Source organism: Castor canadensis, chromosome 1 (genome assembly GCF_047511655.1).
Source record: "Castor canadensis chromosome 1, mCasCan1.hap1v2, whole genome shotgun sequence".
In the NCBI taxonomy this organism is placed as follows: domain Eukaryota; kingdom Metazoa; phylum Chordata; class Mammalia; order Rodentia; family Castoridae; genus Castor; species Castor canadensis.
The window spans coordinates 171,399,481-171,420,623 of record NC_133386.1 but is presented as its reverse complement, the minus strand read 5'-3'; the positions used below and the strand labels follow the sequence as shown (position 1 = coordinate 171,420,623).

Here is a 21,143-nt window from a genome sequence, read left to right as displayed (position 1 = left end):
AACTATTTGCCAAATCTGGCCTCAAACTGCAGTCCTGATTTCTGCCTCCTGAGTAGCTAGGATTACAGATGTGAGCCAGTGGCACCTGGCACTTTCAAATACTGTTTAAAAACTCATTTTAAAAACTATACAGGACATGCTAAATTTAAAATATGTATGCACATGTGTGTGTGTGTATATCTCAGAACTGAAATTACTGTTAATACTAGTAGAAATTCATGATTAATTTCCACTTGTTATCCTTATTCAGGACTTTCTTCTCCACAGTTTCGATGGATATCTTACATATACATTCACTTTCTTTTGTTGTAGAGAACATGGATTTGCTATATGATCCTTTCCCCTGGGCCCAGTACTACATTCAAATCATCAGTGTTCTCCTAAATTGTGTGACTCAGATTGCTGTCTGCCTCCGGGTCTCACTGTAGTCCCAGACACCCGTGGTGACTTAGATTCTTGTGAAAAGACTTTGGGTCACCTTTTACTCTTCAATCTTCTCCCTCAGTACTAGGGTTACATAGTGTAAGCTCTGCTGGGCCAACTTCCTGTCTTGGTGAACCCCATTTGTCCCTCCACCACACAGCGCAGCTCTATTTCAACCACTAGGCAGGGACAGTGGGAGGTCCACGGTCACACATCTCAGCTTCCTCCATTCCCCAGTGTGATCACCCTCTGCAGTCTGCTCCAGTTCCCCTTCCTAGTCACCCCCCACCCCCAGATCCTTCTTTTTCTATTTATCATCAGGAGGAGTAATTCTACTTGCTATCTACCAGCCTACATTTCTCAAAACTAAACAAAACTTTATTTTTCCCAGAAAGGACAACTGTACAAATTTCCAGCATTTACGGTCTCCCCTGACATTTCCCCAGTGAATTTGCCCAAACTTCAGGACAGGGTGACTATGTGGTTTAAGTATTGCCAACATGTTCTACCTTTGCACTTGTCCTCACGCCCCTCTATTCCATTTCACTTGCTATAAAATCAGAATCCCATCCATCCTTCAAAACCCATTCCAAATGATACCTCATTCCAGAAACTTTGTCATCAGCCTCCTCCCAGACAAAATTTCAGCTTCATATTCACCACAGCACTCTATCTTACACTGTGATTATCTTGTGGTTTTATATCTGTCACAGCACCCAGGACACCCTATCATACCCAATAGGAAGGTACTCAATCTGTATTAGTTAAATTGAATCAAAATCTAATGAAAAACTTACTTTCTATAAAAAGCCTCTGATGTTTCCAATGTCAAAGCAACAATGTTATTAAAAAACAATGTGAGAATCTTCGCTTGCCCTCCATGGACACTAATGCCCATCCTGGAATCAGAACTTATATAGGCAGCAACGTGCAGTCCCTGCAGTCTGATCCTGGGTATAACCTTTAACCTTTGTCTCATGTTCAAAGTCCAAAGACACAAAAGATTGATTTACACAGTAATTATTAAACCACTTGTTTCCTACTGATTTCTGGCCCAAAGTAGAATTTCTATGCTGTGTACTCTTGGAAGAGCACATTGGGAAGTGACTAAAATATGCTGGATGCCTAGCAACATTAGCAAGGCAGCTGGTTAAACAAACCCACTGCCTTTAATCACTGGCACATAAATTTGGTTTATACACGTCATCTACAGAGGCTGGACATGGTGACACACACGTGTAGTCCTAGCACTCAGGAGGCAGAGACAGGAGGACAGAGTGTTCAAGGCCACCCTGGGCTACATAGTAAGACCCCATCTCAAAAAGAAAAAAAAATATCCACAGATCTGTTTTCACAGATGGAAAAAAATGTAAGCATCACCATAGAATAAAAACTAGATAAAATATGTTGATCAAAGTGCTATAATCAATTAACGATATTCCCTCCTGTCAGTTACAGAGCAAACAAACAGCACTCTACGAATACCTAAGGCATTTCAAATGTATCATTTTTTGACGGTAAGAGGTTAAATATTCATGTCTTCACATATAGAGGGACTTTACTATGGAATTTGCTTTATAACTAACTGCTTTACTCAAGGAATCCCCACCTAATGGTGCTTCACCCCACTGAGTCCCACAAGCAACTATGCATCCAGGTTAAAGTTCAAGTAAATGTTCCAGTTAAAAATCATGGGAAATTTCACAGAGAGAGAGAGAGAGAGAGAGAGAGAGTGTGTGTGTGTGTGTGTGTGTGTGTGTGTGTGTGTGTGTGTGTGTGTGTTTACAGGCACATGGATGCCTGCACTACAACACATCAGACTTACCTGAAGCATTTTGTCAGGGCTGGGCTCAATGCCAGGTGGCATGTTGCTTGGGTCAAATGCCATCTGTTCAACCTCAGCAAAGTAATTAACTGGATTTCGGTTTAAGACCAGTTTGCCAACTGGGATAAGAGGGTAGTCCTTGTGAGGCCAAACCTGAAAATAATGCCATATTCACAATTACCAGACAACCAGCTAAGGGGCATAAAAGATTCCCATAAGCAATACCAACTTTCACATGTAGTCGAGCCAGCAAAAATAATAAATTTTAACCCAAATAAAACAAGTTAAGAACTCTAGCTGACTGCATTAGTTAAACCTTGCACAACAGTAAATGGTAAATATTGACACTTACCTAGGACAAAAGTACATCACCTTTTCAAAATTCATTCCCTGAAGGTTGGACAGAGTGGTACATGCCTGAAATCCCAGCTATTTGGGAGGTGGAGATGTGAAGAATCAAGGTTCAAGACCAGCCTGGGCAAAAAGTTATCAAGAACCTACATCTCAACAAAAAAGCTGGACGTGGTGGTGTGAGCCTATTATCCCAGCAGGGCAGGAGGCATAAGTAGGAGGATAGGGATCCAGGCCAACCTGGTTAAAAAACACTGCAACGCTACCTGAAAAAAGAACTAAAGAAAACAGGGCTGGGGTTTGGCTCAGGTTGTAGAGCACCTGCCTAGCAAGTGTGAGGTCCTGAGTTCAAGTTCCAATACCACCAAAACAAACAAAAAGAAAGAAAATTTGTTCCCTGCCACCTATTTGAATCCAATGAGCTTCCTGAACAGAAAATGGATATGAGATGCTGGTGAACATTCACTCAAAAACTAAAAGACCTGGAAAGCTACCACCACTTGTCTACCATGACCCTATCACTGTGAATGCTTGACAGGGATTTTTTTTTAGCTAGGTAAGAAGAATCTTTAAAAACAATATAATTGCTTCTGACTTACCTTGGTGAGATCAAATGGGTTAAACTGGAAGTTTTCTGCCTGTTTAAATGTCATGACCTGGATGTATAACGTCCAGGAGGGGTAGTTGCCTTTGGCAATGGCATTGAAAAGATCCCGGAGGCCATAGTCAGGATCTTCGTGGGAAAGTCTTGCTGCGTCTTCAACAGAGAGGTTTTTGATGCCCTGGTCAGTCTACAGAATGAAAGAAAGAAGCTCAAACTGAAACTGGTTGGCCAGGTTATCAAAAATTTAACAAGTAATTCATCGAGGGATTATGACTGGACTTTCTTTACATTACTTCCAGTGTTCAAGTCTGATGCTAATGAATTAACTAACAAAAAATTCAATTTGTTTATCCCAATTCTCTTAAATGTCAAGGGAAAGAGCTGGGTGCTGGTGGCTCACACCTGTAATCCAAGCTACGCAGGAGGCAGAGATCAAAGCCAGCCTAGGCAAATAGTTCACAATACCCTATTTTGAAAAAATCCTTCACAAAAGCAGGGCTGGTGGAGTGGCTCAAGGTAAAGACTCTGAGTTCAAACCCCAGAACTGAGCGGGGTGAAGCGGGGAAAAATGACCCAAACATTGTATGCACATATGAATAAAAGAAATAAAAAATATTTTTAAAAATATTAAAAAAAAAAAAATACTGCAAAAAAAAAAAAGTCAATGGAATTCTATCCACACAATTTATATTTAAAAATCAGTCTTCTCTTTCCCTTTATGTATCCTCTATTATTTGAAATTTTATACTCAGGTTATCTTTTGAATCAGAAAAAAATCAAATACTTATTTTAATATGCAAGAGATTGGTAAAATTGAAGGGTTTTCAAATATCAAAATCCTTTCTTCTAGCTGTTTTTTTTTTCTATAGCCACCTACTGTGCCACATAGCATAGCTGAACTCCTTTCTCCTCCTATCTAACTATAACTTAGTACCTACTGGCCAACTTTCCCCCATCCCTCCTTGCCTTTTACTCTCCCCAGCCTCTGGTAAGCACTATTTTATTCTCAACTTCTAATGAAGTCAGCCTTTTCGTATTCCACATGAAATCATTTGTCTTTCTGTGCCTGGTTTATTTCTCTTAACACAGAGATCTCCCATTTTGTCCATGTTGACATAAATGACAGGGCTTCTTTCTTTTTTATGGCTAAACAATACCTGTTGGGTATATGTACCACGTATTCTCAACCCTTTCTTCAGTAGGATGGACACTGAGGTTGCTCTAATTCTTGCTGTTGTGAGTAGTGATTCTATAATGTGTTTATTGTGTGTTCATGGAGGCAGAAGTCCCTTTGACATGATGATTTCATTTGCTTTGGATGTACCCCAGGAATGCTGAGACTAATTTTTTAATCCCCATTTTATAACTGCTCAAATAAGTTACTGAAATTGTGCTCACCTGGTATCCCTCCACCCCTATACTTTTCCTTTTGTTTTTAAGCAGTTCATAAGAACTAAAAGAACATCAACACAGAGCTCTGAACCAGTTCTCTATGAGCAGGTAACACTAGTATTGTGACTCTCTAAACAAATCAATAAAACGAAAGACATAATGTCACTTTCACAAGTGCTCCTATTATCAAATCATAGTGCTCCTCAAAAGCCTGACCATATGTGCCTTATTTGGAAAAAAACCCAGAAGCCAAGTGTCATGAAGAGATTTCCTTAGCAAAATCAACTCTGGAATGCTGATCCGTTTCTACCACGGAAGTCAGTGATGAGCTTTGAACATTTCCTGCTTTGGACCAGAAGGGAAGCCACCTTCAGGATTAAGAAATGAAGGTCACCATCTGTAGATCACCCAAAGAGCTAACAAATTAAATTAAGAGACAATATTATAACACTTTTGTGATTTTGACTGAATCCCTTGGATTCAGAAAATAGTAATCTTAGGTCAGGGTAACGCAGACTGATGCATTTGTGCACATCTCAGGCAGCCTGTTTGGCCTGTTTATGGTCAAATGGAGCCATAACAATCCAATCTTTCCAGGACTGCTAGTAGTATAATCCCAACTTCACAGTGAAAAGACTGGAGCTCAGAGAACTTTTCACAGTCATACACAAAAGTGAAGATCTGAGTTTAGGCTGGCCTAACTCCAAAGCTCCAAACTAGGTTGGTTGTCCCATATACAGTCATTTATATTGCGCAAGAGACTACACAATTCCTTCTAGTAATTATAAACTAAAGGGTCAACTGTTTCTAAAATCATTCTAAGACATAAATATAAAGACAGGTGATAGCTTTCTCGTTTGATATACCAACATAATTTGACTAAAGACTTAGACACGATAGAAGAAAACAGGGCTTCTGGGTGTCATTAAGAAGAAGACTACATATGTGATGAGCCCACTTCCTTCTGCTTATTTTAGCAGTAGTATTTAGCTTCTATTTGTGGCTAACCTCTGGCGTTCTTTGGAAATATCACTAACCCTCTGGAGTCCACTGGTAGTATTGCTTATTGTAATAAATGTTGATATCCTATCAAGACATGGTAGCAATTTGCCTTTACCTCTGGCCACATGTAAAGAACTAAAGACAGACTATTTTGAACTTATCCACTGGGTCAGTAGCCAACAAAATACTCATGGTGCTGGTCAATACTTTACATCCTTGAGGGTGGAGGCAAGGAAAAGGTGGGAGAACCCTTAATCTCTGCTCAATCCTTCAGGAGAAGTAAGGAGAGGTGGGCAGTAGAAGCCTTGTACCCTCTGCCCCAAAGGCAATGTGTACCTTATAATGGAACTTGCAATAAACTGCCTCTCCATTTGCATTAATCAGCTTGAAAGTATGTGATCCATATCCATTCATGTGCCGATGTCCATCTGGAATCCCCCGATCGCTGAACAAGAAAGAAACCTAAGGAACAGAAATATATAGCCTAAAATCTTTCGGTTTAAGTCAGAGAATCCTAGATTTTTTAAGACATTCCTGAGCTTCCAGAAGATCCCTTACTGACATGGAACATTCCAGCCCATTTCCCCTGGGAAGAGTTACCTTTATTATTTCACCTATGGAAAATAACAAACAGAAGAATTTTAAAGCATGATGATATAAAAATCATTAATGTCATAGCTCAAAATTCTACGAAGGAAAACTAAAACAAACATGAAAACTAGCCTAACTCATTGTGCAAAATTTACCTTACTAGCATACTAGCTTTGTGCTACTTTCCCCTTATTTCCCTAATACATAGCTTTACCTCAGACTTTACTCCTTCTACTAGAATTTGAACTTAGGGCTTCATGCTTGCAAAGCAGGTGCTCTACCACTTGAGCCTCACCAAGAGACTTTAATCTTTGATATTGCTAACTACCAACTTATGTTTCCAGCTATCTAGCATTATCATCTATGGACGATCAATGATAACAAAATCAATCATTATAAAACTCTTCATAATCAAGAAATCTGAGGAGGGCTGGTGGAGTGCTCATATGGTAGAGCACCTGCCTAGCAAGTGCAAGGCCCCAAGTTCAATCCCCAGTACTGAAAAAAGGGGAAACATTTTGAAAAGAAAGCCAGAAGCCAGGCTGACCAAATGACTCAGTAGCAGAGCACCTGTCTCGCAAGTGAGAAGCCCTGATTTCAACCCTTAGTTCAGCCAATAGAGAAAAAGAGAGAGAGAGAGAGAGTCAGAAAACAATTCAAATAAAACATCCAGAACACATTCTGAGGCCAAATAAACAATCATATCCCAGGTGATATGAAAAAAGAAAGTGTTCCTACCTGATGCAAAGATTCAGGGCGTAGGCTCCAGAAGTCCCAGACCATGTCAGGATCCTTCAGGTGTGTTTGAGGATTTCTCTTTTGGCTATGAATAAAGGACGGAAACTAAACAAGAAAAAAGAGAGAGAGAAATCTAAAAACTAAGTTTATAGAAGTTAGTGTCTTACATAATGCATTGCCTATTGTTCCTTTATGGATTACAATCCTAAATAATACAATCCTAGAATTTTAAACTGCTGAACCCTAAAATGAAATGTACTCAGCATACACAACTAGTACCTAAGATACCCTAAAGTTCTTCAAATATATTCAAAGCTAAAGTCTCCCTTTAAAGAAAAAATAAACACACACACACACACACACACATGCACGCACACACGTACACATGCACAAACATACACACACACATCCTGCTGACCCAGGAGCACAGCACATGTAGGAAGATCTTCTATTCGTCTCTAGGGCAAAGCCCCTCTTTTGACTAATCTTCAACGCTCTGCAAGGAAAACTGGACTATTTCCATCAAGTCAATGGAATGCCAAATCTAAGATAAATCATAATTATTATCTGATCTTATAAAACACACTAAATTCAGAAAAATATACTTAAAAAGGCAATCCAGATAACTCAAATTCTCTTCTACTTTTCCCAGGGCCTGTCCTCAAATGCCAATCTACACAGAGTATTTGATGTCAACTTAAATCAACACTTGCAGAATACAAAATACTCTATCACCTACCAACATGGCATCCCTGATGAAGAAAATGGGGGTGTTGTTCCCAACAAGATCCCAGTTGCCATCTTCTGTGTAAAATTTCACGGCAAACCCACGAGGGTCACGAACTGTGTCAGCTGAGCCTGATTCTCCAGCTAGAAGATATGAATAAGAAAATGAAGACAAACCAAAGTACTTTGCATCCAAGTAGTCAAAAGTTATAAAGAAATGTTAGGATCTATGGTTTCCTATCCATAGAAGTAAATTAGGTAATTAAATGCCTGGGGTATTTTTCTATAATCAACCAGTTAATTCAGTCTACAAAAGAATTAATTGAGAGTAATAACTGAGTATATATAATGGCAGCTGAAAAGATTATTCATTTAGTATAAGATAATTTTGTTTAAACAGGTAATTAAATTAAGGGAAGAGAATGATTATTAAGATTAAGGTAGTTCCAGTGCCGATGACACTCCTATAATCCTAGCTACTCAGGAGGCAGAGATCAGGAAGATCACAGTTCAAAGCCAGCCGGGACAAATAGTTCCCAAGATCCTATCTCAAAAATACCTAACATAAAAAGGGCTAGTGGAGTGGCTCAGGGTATAGGTCCTGAGTTCAAGCCCCAGCACAGCAAAAAAAAAAAAAAAAAAAAGATTAAGGGAGTGAACTACTAAAACAATGAGTTATATAAAATGTGAGGCTTAATATTAAAAAGATTAGTTAAAATACAGGTTTATTCTTAATTTCATTTGTTTTTGCATTACATAATATTTTTTAAAAGCACAGAGTCTAACATAGAAACTTAATTAGGTGCTGTGATATGCTGAGATATAGTATGATAAATCTAAATACTTACTAGCTCTGCAATATGAAAAAAACCACTTAACCTTTCTGAAGTAAAATAATATCACCTTGCAAAGCAGATACGCAGATCAACGTCTGTAAAGCACCTAACCATGATTGGCATACTTAATTCTCAGTAAAGGGCAGCTACTATCATGGTTATTGAATAAGATCGACACTCCCTGCTTCCCATTGAAGTAACCACTTGGGGAAAGCTATTTCTAAATGTCACAGAATTGCAGAGGTAGCCCCGTGATTTCCTAAGACATCAACAAACTTAAGTAACTTCCTATAAGTCTCCAAATACTTTTTCTGTGGTAGAACCCGCTGAAATTTGGAGAACAGTTTGTTTCCTGTTTCTTAATGAGTTTTTCTTGAAATTAAGTTTTAAGTGCCCCCAAATAAGGTGCAGGATGAATTAAGCAGTACCAGTCATGCAACTAGATCCACTTACCAACAGTGGAGAATCGAACTGCAATAGGAGTCCTCTTTCCAATGTGCTCAAACACCTTCGCCTTGGAGTATTTGGTGATGTCATGTGTGACCTCAAAGTAGCCAAAGGCACCTAATGGGAAAGACACAGAAATCCTCACTATGAGACCATCACTCAGCTCATCAGGCCCTCAAAAGGCACCTAGTGACAGAAGAAACAGAGTTTAGCATTGGGTTTCTGTGATCCAATATGATGTGGGAAGGATAGGCAAATACAAAATAAGAATAAAATGCAAAACCCAATTATCATTCAGTGCCCATTGAGTACCACATAGCTGACCTTGGTCGAGGTTGACCCAAGGACACAAGACCTTAGACGGTCTTGAAGTACAGGCAGGGCCTAAGAGAGAAAGAGAATAAGGAGGAGAGAAGAAAATGTAAAGAATACAAAATGCTAAAGAACAAACTGAATAGCATATCAGTCATGATGGAAAGACACATGAAAAAGATGAAAAGAAATCTTTTTTTCATATTTGTCATCCTTTTATTTTCTTTGAAATTGTTTATTCAAATCTGTGCATTTTAAATGTCTTGACTGTTATCTGATTATGGCATTAAGAGAGTTTATTATATACTCTGGATACAGGGACGACCTCTTATCTAGGGAGAAGAGATGAAATTAGGAAGTTCAAGAAGCAGAACTTCTTTCTGAAAAACACCTTTCATTGCTTTCTGGAGAGCTCTTTTTCCTCTTGATTTTTTAGCTTTCTTTTAAACACCATTACCATCTTTTGTTTTCATCATAAAAGCAAGATCAAAAGTTACACAGTTTTTAACAAAAGGGAAGGAAAAATCATCACAAACCCACCATTCCAACACAACTATGCTCCCATTCTGCATGGTTTAAACCTGGTTGCAGTTACAGTGTACGCTTGTGTATCTGTATGACTGTACTTTTATTCCTTCGATCAACTGCATGATAGAAGAAATGGAAGGCTATTTTTATTTATTTTACACATACACAGAGAGAGAGAGAGAGAGAGAGAGAGAGAGAGAGAGAGGTTGTGCTGGGCATCAAACCCAGGGCTCTGTGCCTGCTAAGCAAGCACTCTACCACTGAGTTACAACTCCAGCCTTTGGGGTTTCTTTGAGACAGGGTCTTGCTATGTAGCCTGGGCTGATCTTAAACTCCTGGTCCTCCTACTTCTATTTTCTGAGTGCTGGGATTATAGATGTGCACCACCATGCCTGACTGGAAAATTACTGTTTTAAAAACTATTTTATATTTAATGTTCAACCCAAGAAAATAACTGTTACTTAGTTACTAGTTCCCCTGTTGATAGACATTTGTACTTTCTCCCAAAAACAGATATTCGGCATTTCCATTAAAGGTCTTCCAGTGTTTTGGGAAATAATTTTGACTTGGATGTTATGAAACGATCTATTAAAAAAAAGAACAAAGCTCTCACCTGCTCCTTTAGCATGCACGACTCTCTCAGGAATTCTCTCCCTGTCAAAGTGTGCCATTTCATCAGTGAAAACCACATCCTGAACTAGAAGGGGCCCACGGGGCCCTGCAGTCATAAGGTTAAGTTTGTCTCCTACTGGGTTACCGCTTCCAGTGGTCAGGACATCAGGCTTCTACGGGAACACAAAAGGAAAAGAAACATGAGAGAATCAGTAGCATCAAACCTTTAACTTACACTGTCACAGGGTATCACTTTGCAAGGTAACACCTTCTGCTCTACCTCTTCTTAATTTTTCTGTGCCCAAAGTGCTGAAATACTATAAGATATGCTGTTGCCTGAAATTTACAGTCAGCTCCCAGAATCCCTAACAAACCTCAACCCTAATCTGCTCAGACACTTGCTCTGAGGAGCAGAGATATGTAAGTAGCCTACCAATTGGCTCAGTGCTTGCTCTCCTGTACCAGGCTCCACACATGAACCCCTAGACAGGGAAACTTGCCCCCCAAAATGGTCATGTGTACTTAACAGTGAATGTCCAAATTAACCATGAGAAGATGGGTCTCCAGAGAAGCTACGCTGGCTGGTGCTTTACTCAGAGTCTCCACTTGTCACACTGTGGAAGCTTGCAAGCACTTCCTGGACAGCACATTTATTTCTCTCAAGCAGTATATGCCAACTATGGAGAATATCTGTTTTCAATTAAAGCAAAAGTCAATGTCTTTTATTATCACTAAAAGTAACTTGTTTCTGGAAAGGTGGATTACAGTATTAATGTTCTAAAAATGCTGAATATCTCTGGAGTGGAACATGTAATTTTATTAATAAAAAACTAGTTTTAATCCAGCCAATTCTCCAATTTCAATTACATCAGAAACCTCTCAGCTGCCCCTCGTCGTGGGTGGCAACAATGCTCTTCAAGCCCCATGTGACACTGGGCAGCCCCTAGCTTCATTGTATTCCATGGTCAATGGCATTTTTTAACATCTTATTGGTGTTTAGTAATTGTACAAAATAATGAGTTTCATTATGACATTTTCATATATGTATACCACATAGTTTTTCATATTCACCCCCTCCATAGTGTTTTTGACCACAGACAACTGCCTCTCAGTGTCCCCTGGTCACTAGGAAATCAGGAGACATAGGGATGAAGCAAAGTCACTTTGGTTCTCTTGCGAGAACAACCCAACAGGGTCAACTGATAAAAAGTCAATAGTGCAGCTTTGCCTACCCAGAAGAGCACCTAGCATTGCCCACACCTGGAGTGGATGTGTAATTTTTAGTCCCCATGCATACCTGGCCTGCATATTAAGATAAAGAGTAAGATTAAAGGCAGAACTACCTCCCAGGATTAAGATGTGAATTAAAAGAGCTTAAATATAGGCAAAGTATAGCCACTTGCTTAGCATGTACATACCACCACTTTCCAGGCCATGAAAGAGTGACCTGACGGCAGAAGCTCAAAGCATTTTAGATTTTTCTAGCAATCATGACAAATGTGCACTCTTCCCTCCAGACTCACACCCCACCACCCATGTCCCTGTGCCCATCTAGCAGCAGACCTTTCCAAGCTGTCAAAAAGTTTAAGGGTCCAGTCAGCAGTTACCACCTGACCACACCTCTTTCTTTTGAAGATACTCATGTTGCTAATACACGTGACCTTGTATGGCTTTAGTTTTCATTTAAAGTAGAAAGTAAATCAGAAAAATAAAGAGTGAAACTACACAACTACAACTCCCTCTTTAGTTGAAATCTAAAGCCTTGGTTTTTAACCTTGGCTAAACACTGCAATCACTCAACAGCTTCTTAAAGCACCTGATGCTTGGGTCATCACTCTGGAAAATTCTGATATAAGCAGTTTGGGGGAGGTCCAGGATATTCTCAAGTTCCTGAATGATTCCAAAGTGAAGCCGGAATTGGGAACCACTGACCTACAGCTGTGGGATGATTCAAAATTAAAATAATAAATAATAAATTAATTGGAGCAAAATAAGCCTGCCCATCCTTCAGATGCCCTTTTCACTACATAAGTGAGCATTAAAGGAAGATATATATGTATCTTCATCTATAGATAGATACATATAGATATAGATATATAGATATATATAGATATATAGATATAGATATAACTTCCTGATATATCTATATATATATATCCTGATTACAGAGTCAGGGTGATATGGTCAAGAATAAAAGCCATGCTCAAAGGAGGCAGATGCAGGTAAGCTGGATGAGTGAATAAAATATTACAGCATGGATGGTCCTTCCTGATGACAGCAAAACATGGAAGCCTAGAATGGGAATGCTGCAATTATGCTATTACTGCTCCTTTCTGACATCGTCCTGTGAAGAAATGAAACCTGGGCTTCTCTGTTACAATGAAGCATTCAGAATCTCTTCCACTTCCCCACTTAAATAGATCAATTGCTAAATGATAGCAATTTCCCTCACACAAGCTCATAGACAGGGAATTTACCTTCAGAACAAGGGTGGCAGGAAAAGCTTCAGCAGTCAGGAGTATAGAAAAGAGGCCAGTGGGCAAACACTGGCAGGGAAAAGATCCCCTGACTTAGGGGATGTTTAGGACACTGATAAAAGGAACTAATCTAAACTAAAAGGTGCAGTATTTGTTAGCAGGTGGGAGCAGAATGCAGTGTATTTGTTGAGATGAAAATAATGCAATGAAGGAAGGCATAGCTCAGTGTTAGAGCAGAGGTCTTGGCTTCAATCCCCAGCACTGCTAATAATAATAATAATAATATCATCATGCAATGAAGGTTTATTAAATAATCTGAATGGGTGGGGCCAGAGAATGGACTACACAAGATATCTCACTTAAGCCTCCCAATAACCTTGTGAGAGAAATGTTATTAATTCAATTTAATGGGTGACATTACTGAGAGAACTTAGGTAACTACACAAAGGATGAATCAGTAGCTTTAAATTCTTGTTTATTTGGTTGTTTTTTAATTCAGTGAAAGATCACTTTAGAACTAGAATTTCTTAAAGATAAGAAAAACTTCTCTGTTGCTGGACAATTGCAAGGGCTGTCTCTGGAACACAGATGTTCACATGTGGACATCTTCCTGGCTGCTCGTTGTTCATGATATCCACTCAGATCCCTCCTAAGCCACCCCCTGCTCTGCCCCAGAAGGACAGCAGGCGTTCAGCATACACTACATTTTTGGCACAGCTTAACATAGCTGTCAAGGTGGTGAGAGTCCTAAAATCCAGCCTCCAGACACCAGGCAAGGGCTAGCCAGCCTTGTGAGGAGATCTTCTGGGGGATAGCAATCTGGGCATGGTTGCTCTTTTCTTTCTTTCTTTCTTTTTTTTTTTTTTTTTTTTTTGTGGAACTGGGTTTTAAGCTCAGGGCCTCATGCTTGTTAGGCAGGTACCTCCAGCCCAGGGATCACTCTTTTCTTCAGAGTAACTGGATATTTGTTCTTTAAAAAAAGAAAGGGAGGAAAGGGAAAGAGAAAGGGAAAGAGGAATGGAAAGAAGAAGGGGAAGGGGAAGGGGAAGGGGAAGGGGAAGGGGAAGGGGAAGGGGAAGGGGAAGGGGAAGGGGAAGGGGAAGGGGAAGGGGAAGGGGAAGGGGAAGGGAAGGGAAGGGAAGGGAAGGGAAGGGAAGGGAAGGAAAAAATTATTCTTTCTGGGCCATAAGACTTTTTCTCTGAGATTATACAATGTAAATTGACTTCATCCTGATTAAGGCAACAAGTGTCTTGGTTACAAGTCAATGTGAATTGGATATCCTAAACTCAATAGGCAAAAAATGAACTTTATATTTTATTTTGTTCATTGCCTATGTTATCCTATACAATCTACCTAAGGTACTCAGTAAGTAAAGTACTCAATAAATAAGGTACTACCTAAGATATTAAAGCACTCAATAAATATGGTATTTGACAAAATGTTGAATAAAATATATCATAGAAAAAGTGAAATCTAAGAAGAGGAAGAAAAAAAAACTATCTTCTTGATGAAGAACATAATGTTTTTTTTGTGGTAGCACTGGGGTTTGAATTCAGGGCCTCATGCTTGTTAGGCAGGCTCTCTACCGCTTGAGCCACTCCACCAGCCCTTGATGAAGAACATAAATGGTAAGTAACTGTTGGAAGGAAACAAAGTGTAGGGAAAGCCATCTCTATAGTTTGCTAACTGCTACTGGGTGTGCAGCCTCTATGGCCTGTCGACCTAAATACAGAGAGAGGGGGAGCTAATGAATATTCACATTTATAGAGAATAAGCAAGGTGCATTGCGACACTGAGCATGCATCATGGAAACCATGGGTGTTTGCAAAGGGGCCAGGGAAAGAAAAACTTCTAAAGGCAAAATGAGGAGGATTACATAAATTATTTTGCAACAATTATCTCTGGCCAAAGAATTAATAACAAGGGTGTTCAAGGATCAAGAGGAAGGATGGAACCCATCCAAGGTTAAGCAGACAGTTATAGACAGATGTCCTCGCAGAATTATTTTGTGTGTAAGGCTGTAGTGGCCTTTGGGAAAAGTGGCAGTTCTAACAGACTCTTGCTATCAGGCACAGAAGCCTGAGACTCCATCACCTCTCAGCTTTATTATCAGTTTTGCTGTTGTCAAGGTTTAGCACAAGCAACTCCATTTTGATTCTGACAGCTTTCCCAGGCCTCAGGCACAGTACAAAGCAGAACAGTGAAGTAACAGGCAAGCAAAGAATTGCCTGTTCTTGGTGTCTGACTGCTAGGGAGAACAAAATGCAGAAGAAAATTAAAAGTAATTCAAGCCTGTAATCCTAGGTACTTGGGAGGTAGAAATTGGGAGGATTGCAGTTGAAGGCCAGTCAGGGCAAACATTTCACAAGAGCCCATCCCAAGCAATGACTGGGAAGCACAAATAGGAGGATCACAGTCCAGGCTGGCCCAGGCATAAAGCAAAACCACACCTCAAAAAAATTTTTGTTTTAAAATAACCATCACAAAAGGGGCTGGCAGAGTGGCTGAAGTCATACAGCACCTGCCTAGCAAATACAAGACCCTGAGTCCAAACCCCAGTACCACACAAAAAAATTTTTTAAGTGATTCCAAGGAGCCCCAGGAAGGGAAACCACTTTAATTACAGAAAAATAATAGTTGTTTTTTCAAGGAAAATGATTAACTTCCAACTCCACACTCACAGAGCTGAGCCTCTAAACTCAGCCTGCCTGAATACAGCTACTCCCTCATCCAATGAGAAATGTTCCTTTCTCCAGCCCTGTCATTTTATTTGTACAAGAGTAAACATGATACAACAGTTGCTAGTGCTTTAGTGAATTGCCAAGGCATTCACTTCACTGTTTCAATGTTTCCAGCCAGAAACAGCTAAAACATTGCTACTGGTTTTCAATAACTAGAAACACTTAAAATAATCCTATAGCAAATAAACCCTTTAAAATATACAAAATAATAGCTCTTGCAAAAGAGGTTTTTCTGTCTTAAAACTGTCTTAAGTAGGTAAGTCTGGTAGCAATAAGCAATGGCCTAGTCCTTCAATCTTTCAAAAAAGGCAAGGAATACAGGGAAAAGTTTGAAGAGATAGTCTCCAAAAAAATGAAGGATAGCTGACCCACAAATTAAAAAGATTCCTTTACTCTTTGTAGTCATAGTCCTTAGGAAATTAAGAACAAAAATGAGAAAATAAATATAAATTAATATTTGCTTATTTTACATTTTGCAACTAGTTTCTCCTTTCTTACCTGGAGATTTATGTAATGATCTAGATATTACTAAGAAGTAGAAATTAGAGCATTGAAAGACTCCATCTCTCATAGTATCTGTCCTACTGACACATTATGACTTAGCATTTCCACTTCTAGTTACTCCCACAAGAAATGAAAACATGTGACACACGGTCACTCCCTCTCCATCCTTCTCCATCTACAATGTTAGCAGTATATCATCAGCACACTTATTATTAGGTTACCCTCAAAAATATAAACCTTCCTATAGGCAACTCCCTAACAGGATGGACAGGCTAAGACTCAACCTCTCCCTGGTAGTAAGGGAACTGTGTGACAGGGTCAGGCTTTCAACGTTCAGATTCTCCAATGTGATCACAGGGGTCAGAGGCTACTTATTTGACCTACATCTCCCAAAGAAGAGCATCTTAAACAGGTTGCTCCATTCAAAGTGAGTGGGGATACTGGAGAACTGCCTCCCTCCTGCCAAGGTATTTTGAGAAGAAAAGAGAAAAAGATTTTTAGGTGGATCCAAGTCAAGTCTATGAACACACTTGATTCAATGCTCAATTAGTAAAGTTTCCAAAGCTCCCAATTCACTCATCAGCAGCAACACCTGTCCACAAGGAGACACCCAATAAATTGCTTGCATACTGGCTGCCACTGTGGTTCCAAGGGCTGAACCACCCAGCTTGGCAGTCAGCATCTGGTTCTTAAGGGAGGAGACAGCAGAGTGCCCTTCTATAGTTGCAAAATTTAAAGTACTCACAGTCCAGTGAAAGAGCAAAACAAAGGACATCTTAATGTCAGGAAGTAAAAAGAACACATTCTTGATGTCTATTAGCCATCGCCACATCACAAAAACTAGTTGGATAGATTTTTCACTAAGTACGGAATACACTGTCTTAGGCATGGAGATGACTACATTTTCTAGACCCCCTTACAGTTACCGGTGATCTGTGACATAGTTTTAGCTGAGAGAATGTGACTGGAAGTGACCCTTACCCCTAAGCCTCCCAAACCCCCTCTTCCATGCATTTAATATACTGTCACTGACCAGTGATGCCTCAGGTAAAAGCCATGTGTTGACCTCAATAACTGTGAGGATCAACACCGCTACCACCCCCAAACCACTTTGAGCCACCAATGTAATAGCGAAATAAATTTCTAATTATGTCTACATCATCACTCATAGTGGAACCTATTATTACAGCACTTAGTCACACATGATTTAACTTAAAATATGAGCTATGAACCAACACTAAAATGATAATCTAACCTCTAAAAGGACAAAAGACTTGCTAACAAATAGCACAAAGGAGCCAATGCCAGTGGTCATATACTCAGCATCATTTGTCTTCAGAGAAGTGCACATGAAAACCACAGGAAAGGATGATCTCATAACCACTGTGATGACTAAAATTAACCAGTGTAATGACTCTCATGCACTGTAGGTGGAAGTGTAAAATGGTCCAACCACTGTGGAAAAGGGCTGGGGAGTTTCTCCTAATACATTCACCTACCCTGTGGCCCAGTAAATCAACTCCTTGGCATTTCCTGCTTGTTTACTTTGGGTTTTGCTTTTGAGACAGGGTGTCACCAGATGGCCCAGGCTGGCCTGGCACTCACAATCCTCCTGCCCCCATCTTCCAAGTGCTAGGACCACAGGCTACCACACCCAGTGAGGCATTTTCTAAGAAAAATAAAAGCATGAGTGTACAAAATGACTAGTATGAGAATTTTCAAATAAACTTCATTCATAATAACCCAAAACTGGAAATAGCCCAGGTGTGTAGCAAATAGTGGTATGTCATATAACTCAGCATAGAAAGAACAGACTACATACATGCCACAACATGAGTGACTTAAAACGTTTCTTGCTGAATGAAAGAAGCCTTATACAAAACAGTATATAAATCAATGGTTAGAAAACATTCAAACCATGTTTCCTGGGGCAACATTGTAGGGATCTGCTGATAATGGCCAGGAAACAACATGAGAGAACTTTCCAGGGCAATGATCATCTTCTACATCTCGATAAGGGTTTGGGATTCACTGGTATAGATACTTATTAAATCTTGTGGAATAGTACACTTAACATTCATGTATTTCCCTGCATGTGAATACCACCTTAAAAGCATGAACATATTTTGGACTCTATTAATTTGCTGCTTGGTGTTTAAGGGTCAAGTATACTGAAGTCTTCAACCCACTCTGAGATGCACTTAAAAAATCAATAGATTATGGACAGGTGGAACAACCTGTTAAAAAGATAAATAGCAAAATGTGAATTGCAGACACTAAATGGTAGCTGTATGGGCAGACACTGTACAATCCTCTCAACTTTTTTTTGTTATTTAAAATTTTTCATAATAAAGTGTTGGAAAACTATACAGGCTATGTGGCATATGCAAAATTCCTTTTGGAGAATAAAGGAGTCACCTCCAAGAAATAAACTTAGCAAAAACTGAGAACCAAAACTTCTACGTAACTGCCAATCAGGATGACATACACAATGCAGAAATGTCATGGCCAGAGGAGATAGTATTTCAGCTGAGTCCCCCAAGTACAGACATGCGCTGTGGGCCATCTGTTTCTTACATGGACAACTGTGTCCAGAAGTCAAGAGCAAGGACTTAATGATTCAACCACAGTTAATTATTCTCCCAAACAAGGAAGATGCAAACTAGTCTCAAAATAAAGGGGAGTCCTTTAAAAATGAATATGTTGTGTTTTATAAAAATCTCACTACATTGTCCATCTTTTCCCCAATTCACCAAGTATTCAGGAAAACTTCAGTGTGAAGAAGATTTAGCAACCACTGGGTATGCAACAGGTTCACGCTCAGTTCTAATCTTGACTCTGCAACCAGCTAGCTGCATGCTCTTGATAAAGACTCTAATTCTCTCTAGTTCTCCAAGAAATCATGAAAAATCGAACCTTCCTAGTGGTCTATACCAAAGAACGGAGCAAGAGGTTAGAGGGGAATGGAAGTCTTCTCACAAACAGAGCACCATTAACCTAATCCATGAGCACTAGACAATCCAACCTCCACACTATGCATATTAGAACGGTTTTGAGACAGCACTAGGCCGGCACCTAGGAGAAAGCATGGCTGTGGTCCTCTCTCTGCCATGTTAACCAGCAGCAATGGGAAGCGGGCATGACCCTCTTGTCCACTCTGCCAAAAGAACACGCCAACCAGGTGCACACTCACCTAATCCAACCCTCTCAAAGATACCCTTTGAGATGCTGCACCCCTGGGCACAGGCCGGAACGTCTTTCCCCACCACCACTGGGCTGAAATCTCCTCATCTTTAAAGATTCTTTTGTTCGGATGGCACCAGCTCTGGGAGGCCTTGCAGCCAGTCACTCCCTCTACACTAACAGGCAGCTTGTATTAGCACTAGGCGGTGAGATGTGTTTATGTGTCTTGTTTCGGAACCTCCTCAAGGGCGTGGTCCTTGCCTCACTGGAATTTGTACACCTTGGCCACGCACCGTGTCCCACACAAAGCAGGCACTCAAAGAATTCTGCGAATCTACACAACAATTAGCTGGCCTAATGTCAGGGCCAGCTCTGAAATACCAGGGCTGATGTTTGTAAGTGCAAGTGAAATAATGGATGTAACAATTCTTTTATTTGGTCTTTTAATGTTGCGCATACTACATATGTCACTGTGGATGCTGCTGCGGACATGAAGATAATAAGACACGGTCCCTAGTGCCGAACAAACGTGAGAGCATGTAGGTATATTTCAGGAAGGTTAATCTAGACCTGCTCCCACTCCCTGCCACTTCCTTTTTTGCAGCTGCAGCTGTCTCTTTCCCCATGTGGCTTCATTCTGCACTCAAGCTGTGACCTCTGTCCCAGCTGGCACAGGTGCAAAATTCAGAGCCAACGACAAATCCGCTGCGGGTCTGCTCCCCACGCCCCAGAACCCGCACCCCTGCTCCCCGAAAGTAGCAGTCCACCTGCACAGAACGGCTGCCCCCGCGCCCACAATCGATGGCGCAGCCCCGGGGGAAACGGCCGCAGGGAAGCCGGGAGCTGGGGCCGTTAGTTGCCGACGCCCCCTCTTTCTGCGCAGTTCCGGGAGTAGCGAGCTGGGAGAGCACGGGTGTACCTGCGAGCCCCGCTCCTCCTTCCACAGCTTCATCTGGTCGCTGGCTGGGTCCCGGCTGTCCGCCATGATGTCCGACTGGCGTTGCACAAGCTGGCAGGCGGCCTCGACTCGCGCGTCTCCACCCTCGGCAGACGATCGCGTCCACAGCCCGGCGGCTGAAGTAGAGGACTTCAGGCTCCGCCAATCAGCCCCGCCCACTGCCCGCCCTCTGTAAGGCCGCCTCCTGATTGGCCGCTGGAGAGCTTGGAGGGATGGGATTGGAAGCCCCGTGAGGCGAGAAGCGGGGGCTCCTAGCTGGAGGCGGGGTCAAGGATGGGGAGAGAATGGGGAGGGGTCGAAAAGGACGGATCGCGGTGACACACGAAGTGGAGAGACTGCAACTTCAGCTCTTAGAGTCAGAAGTCCTGGGTTAAGTTCCTCTGTGCAAAGTTACATTGTGTCACACCCTAATATAAGTATTGTTTGTTACCGAAGGATGGAATGAATACTTACTTAACTCTTTTTCATGGATTATCACTTATCTACTATATTAATTATTTAATATCAAAACACTCTGAAACTTTGTCTCGCCACACATAGGTGTGGGTTTCCTCTTCTGCCAGAGAAGAATAACTTAGATAGGCATCTAATTGCAAAAATGTAGTGAACGCCTGTCCATTATGTCAAACTGGCTTCTTTAAAAACTGCAGTGATTCATATAACTAATAAAAAAATTCTTTTAACTATTGCGATGTAACACAGTAATAAAGAAAACTTAGCCCTGAAAAATACTGCAGTGATACATGCTTCCCCCACATCTTCTCCCAAACAAGTAAGAATCTATGTTGGAAAATAAAAATTTTAATAATATTTGTCACAGTTAGTAAGTTACTAGCTAGTTTGCCATTTTAACCAAGAGGATTGAATGTTTTCTCTCACTTGGGTGCTAGGA

At 40.6% G+C, this 21,143-nt stretch overlaps 1 protein-coding gene across 1 annotated transcript in view; it reads right to left on the bottom strand.

The window, feature by feature from the left end:
- The window catches only part of Cat (catalase), a 34,717-nt gene extending 14,344 nt beyond the window's left edge, over window positions 1-20,373 (bottom strand). The window contains exons 1-8 of the mRNA XM_020182796.2: window positions 20,213-20,373; window positions 10,389-10,560; window positions 8,942-9,052; window positions 7,666-7,796; window positions 6,927-7,031; window positions 5,934-6,059; window positions 3,199-3,390; window positions 2,249-2,401 (exon numbers count right to left, since the gene is read on the bottom strand). Of these exons, the coding sequence (XP_020038385.2) occupies window positions 2,249-2,401; window positions 3,199-3,390; window positions 5,934-6,059; window positions 6,927-7,031; window positions 7,666-7,796; window positions 8,942-9,052; window positions 10,389-10,560; window positions 20,213-20,278 (1,056 nt within the window). The 5' untranslated portion in view covers window positions 20,279-20,373. The remainder of the gene's footprint in view (window positions 1-2,248; window positions 2,402-3,198; window positions 3,391-5,933; window positions 6,060-6,926; window positions 7,032-7,665; window positions 7,797-8,941; window positions 9,053-10,388; window positions 10,561-20,212) is intronic.
- Window positions 20,374-21,143: the final 770 nt, after the last annotated feature.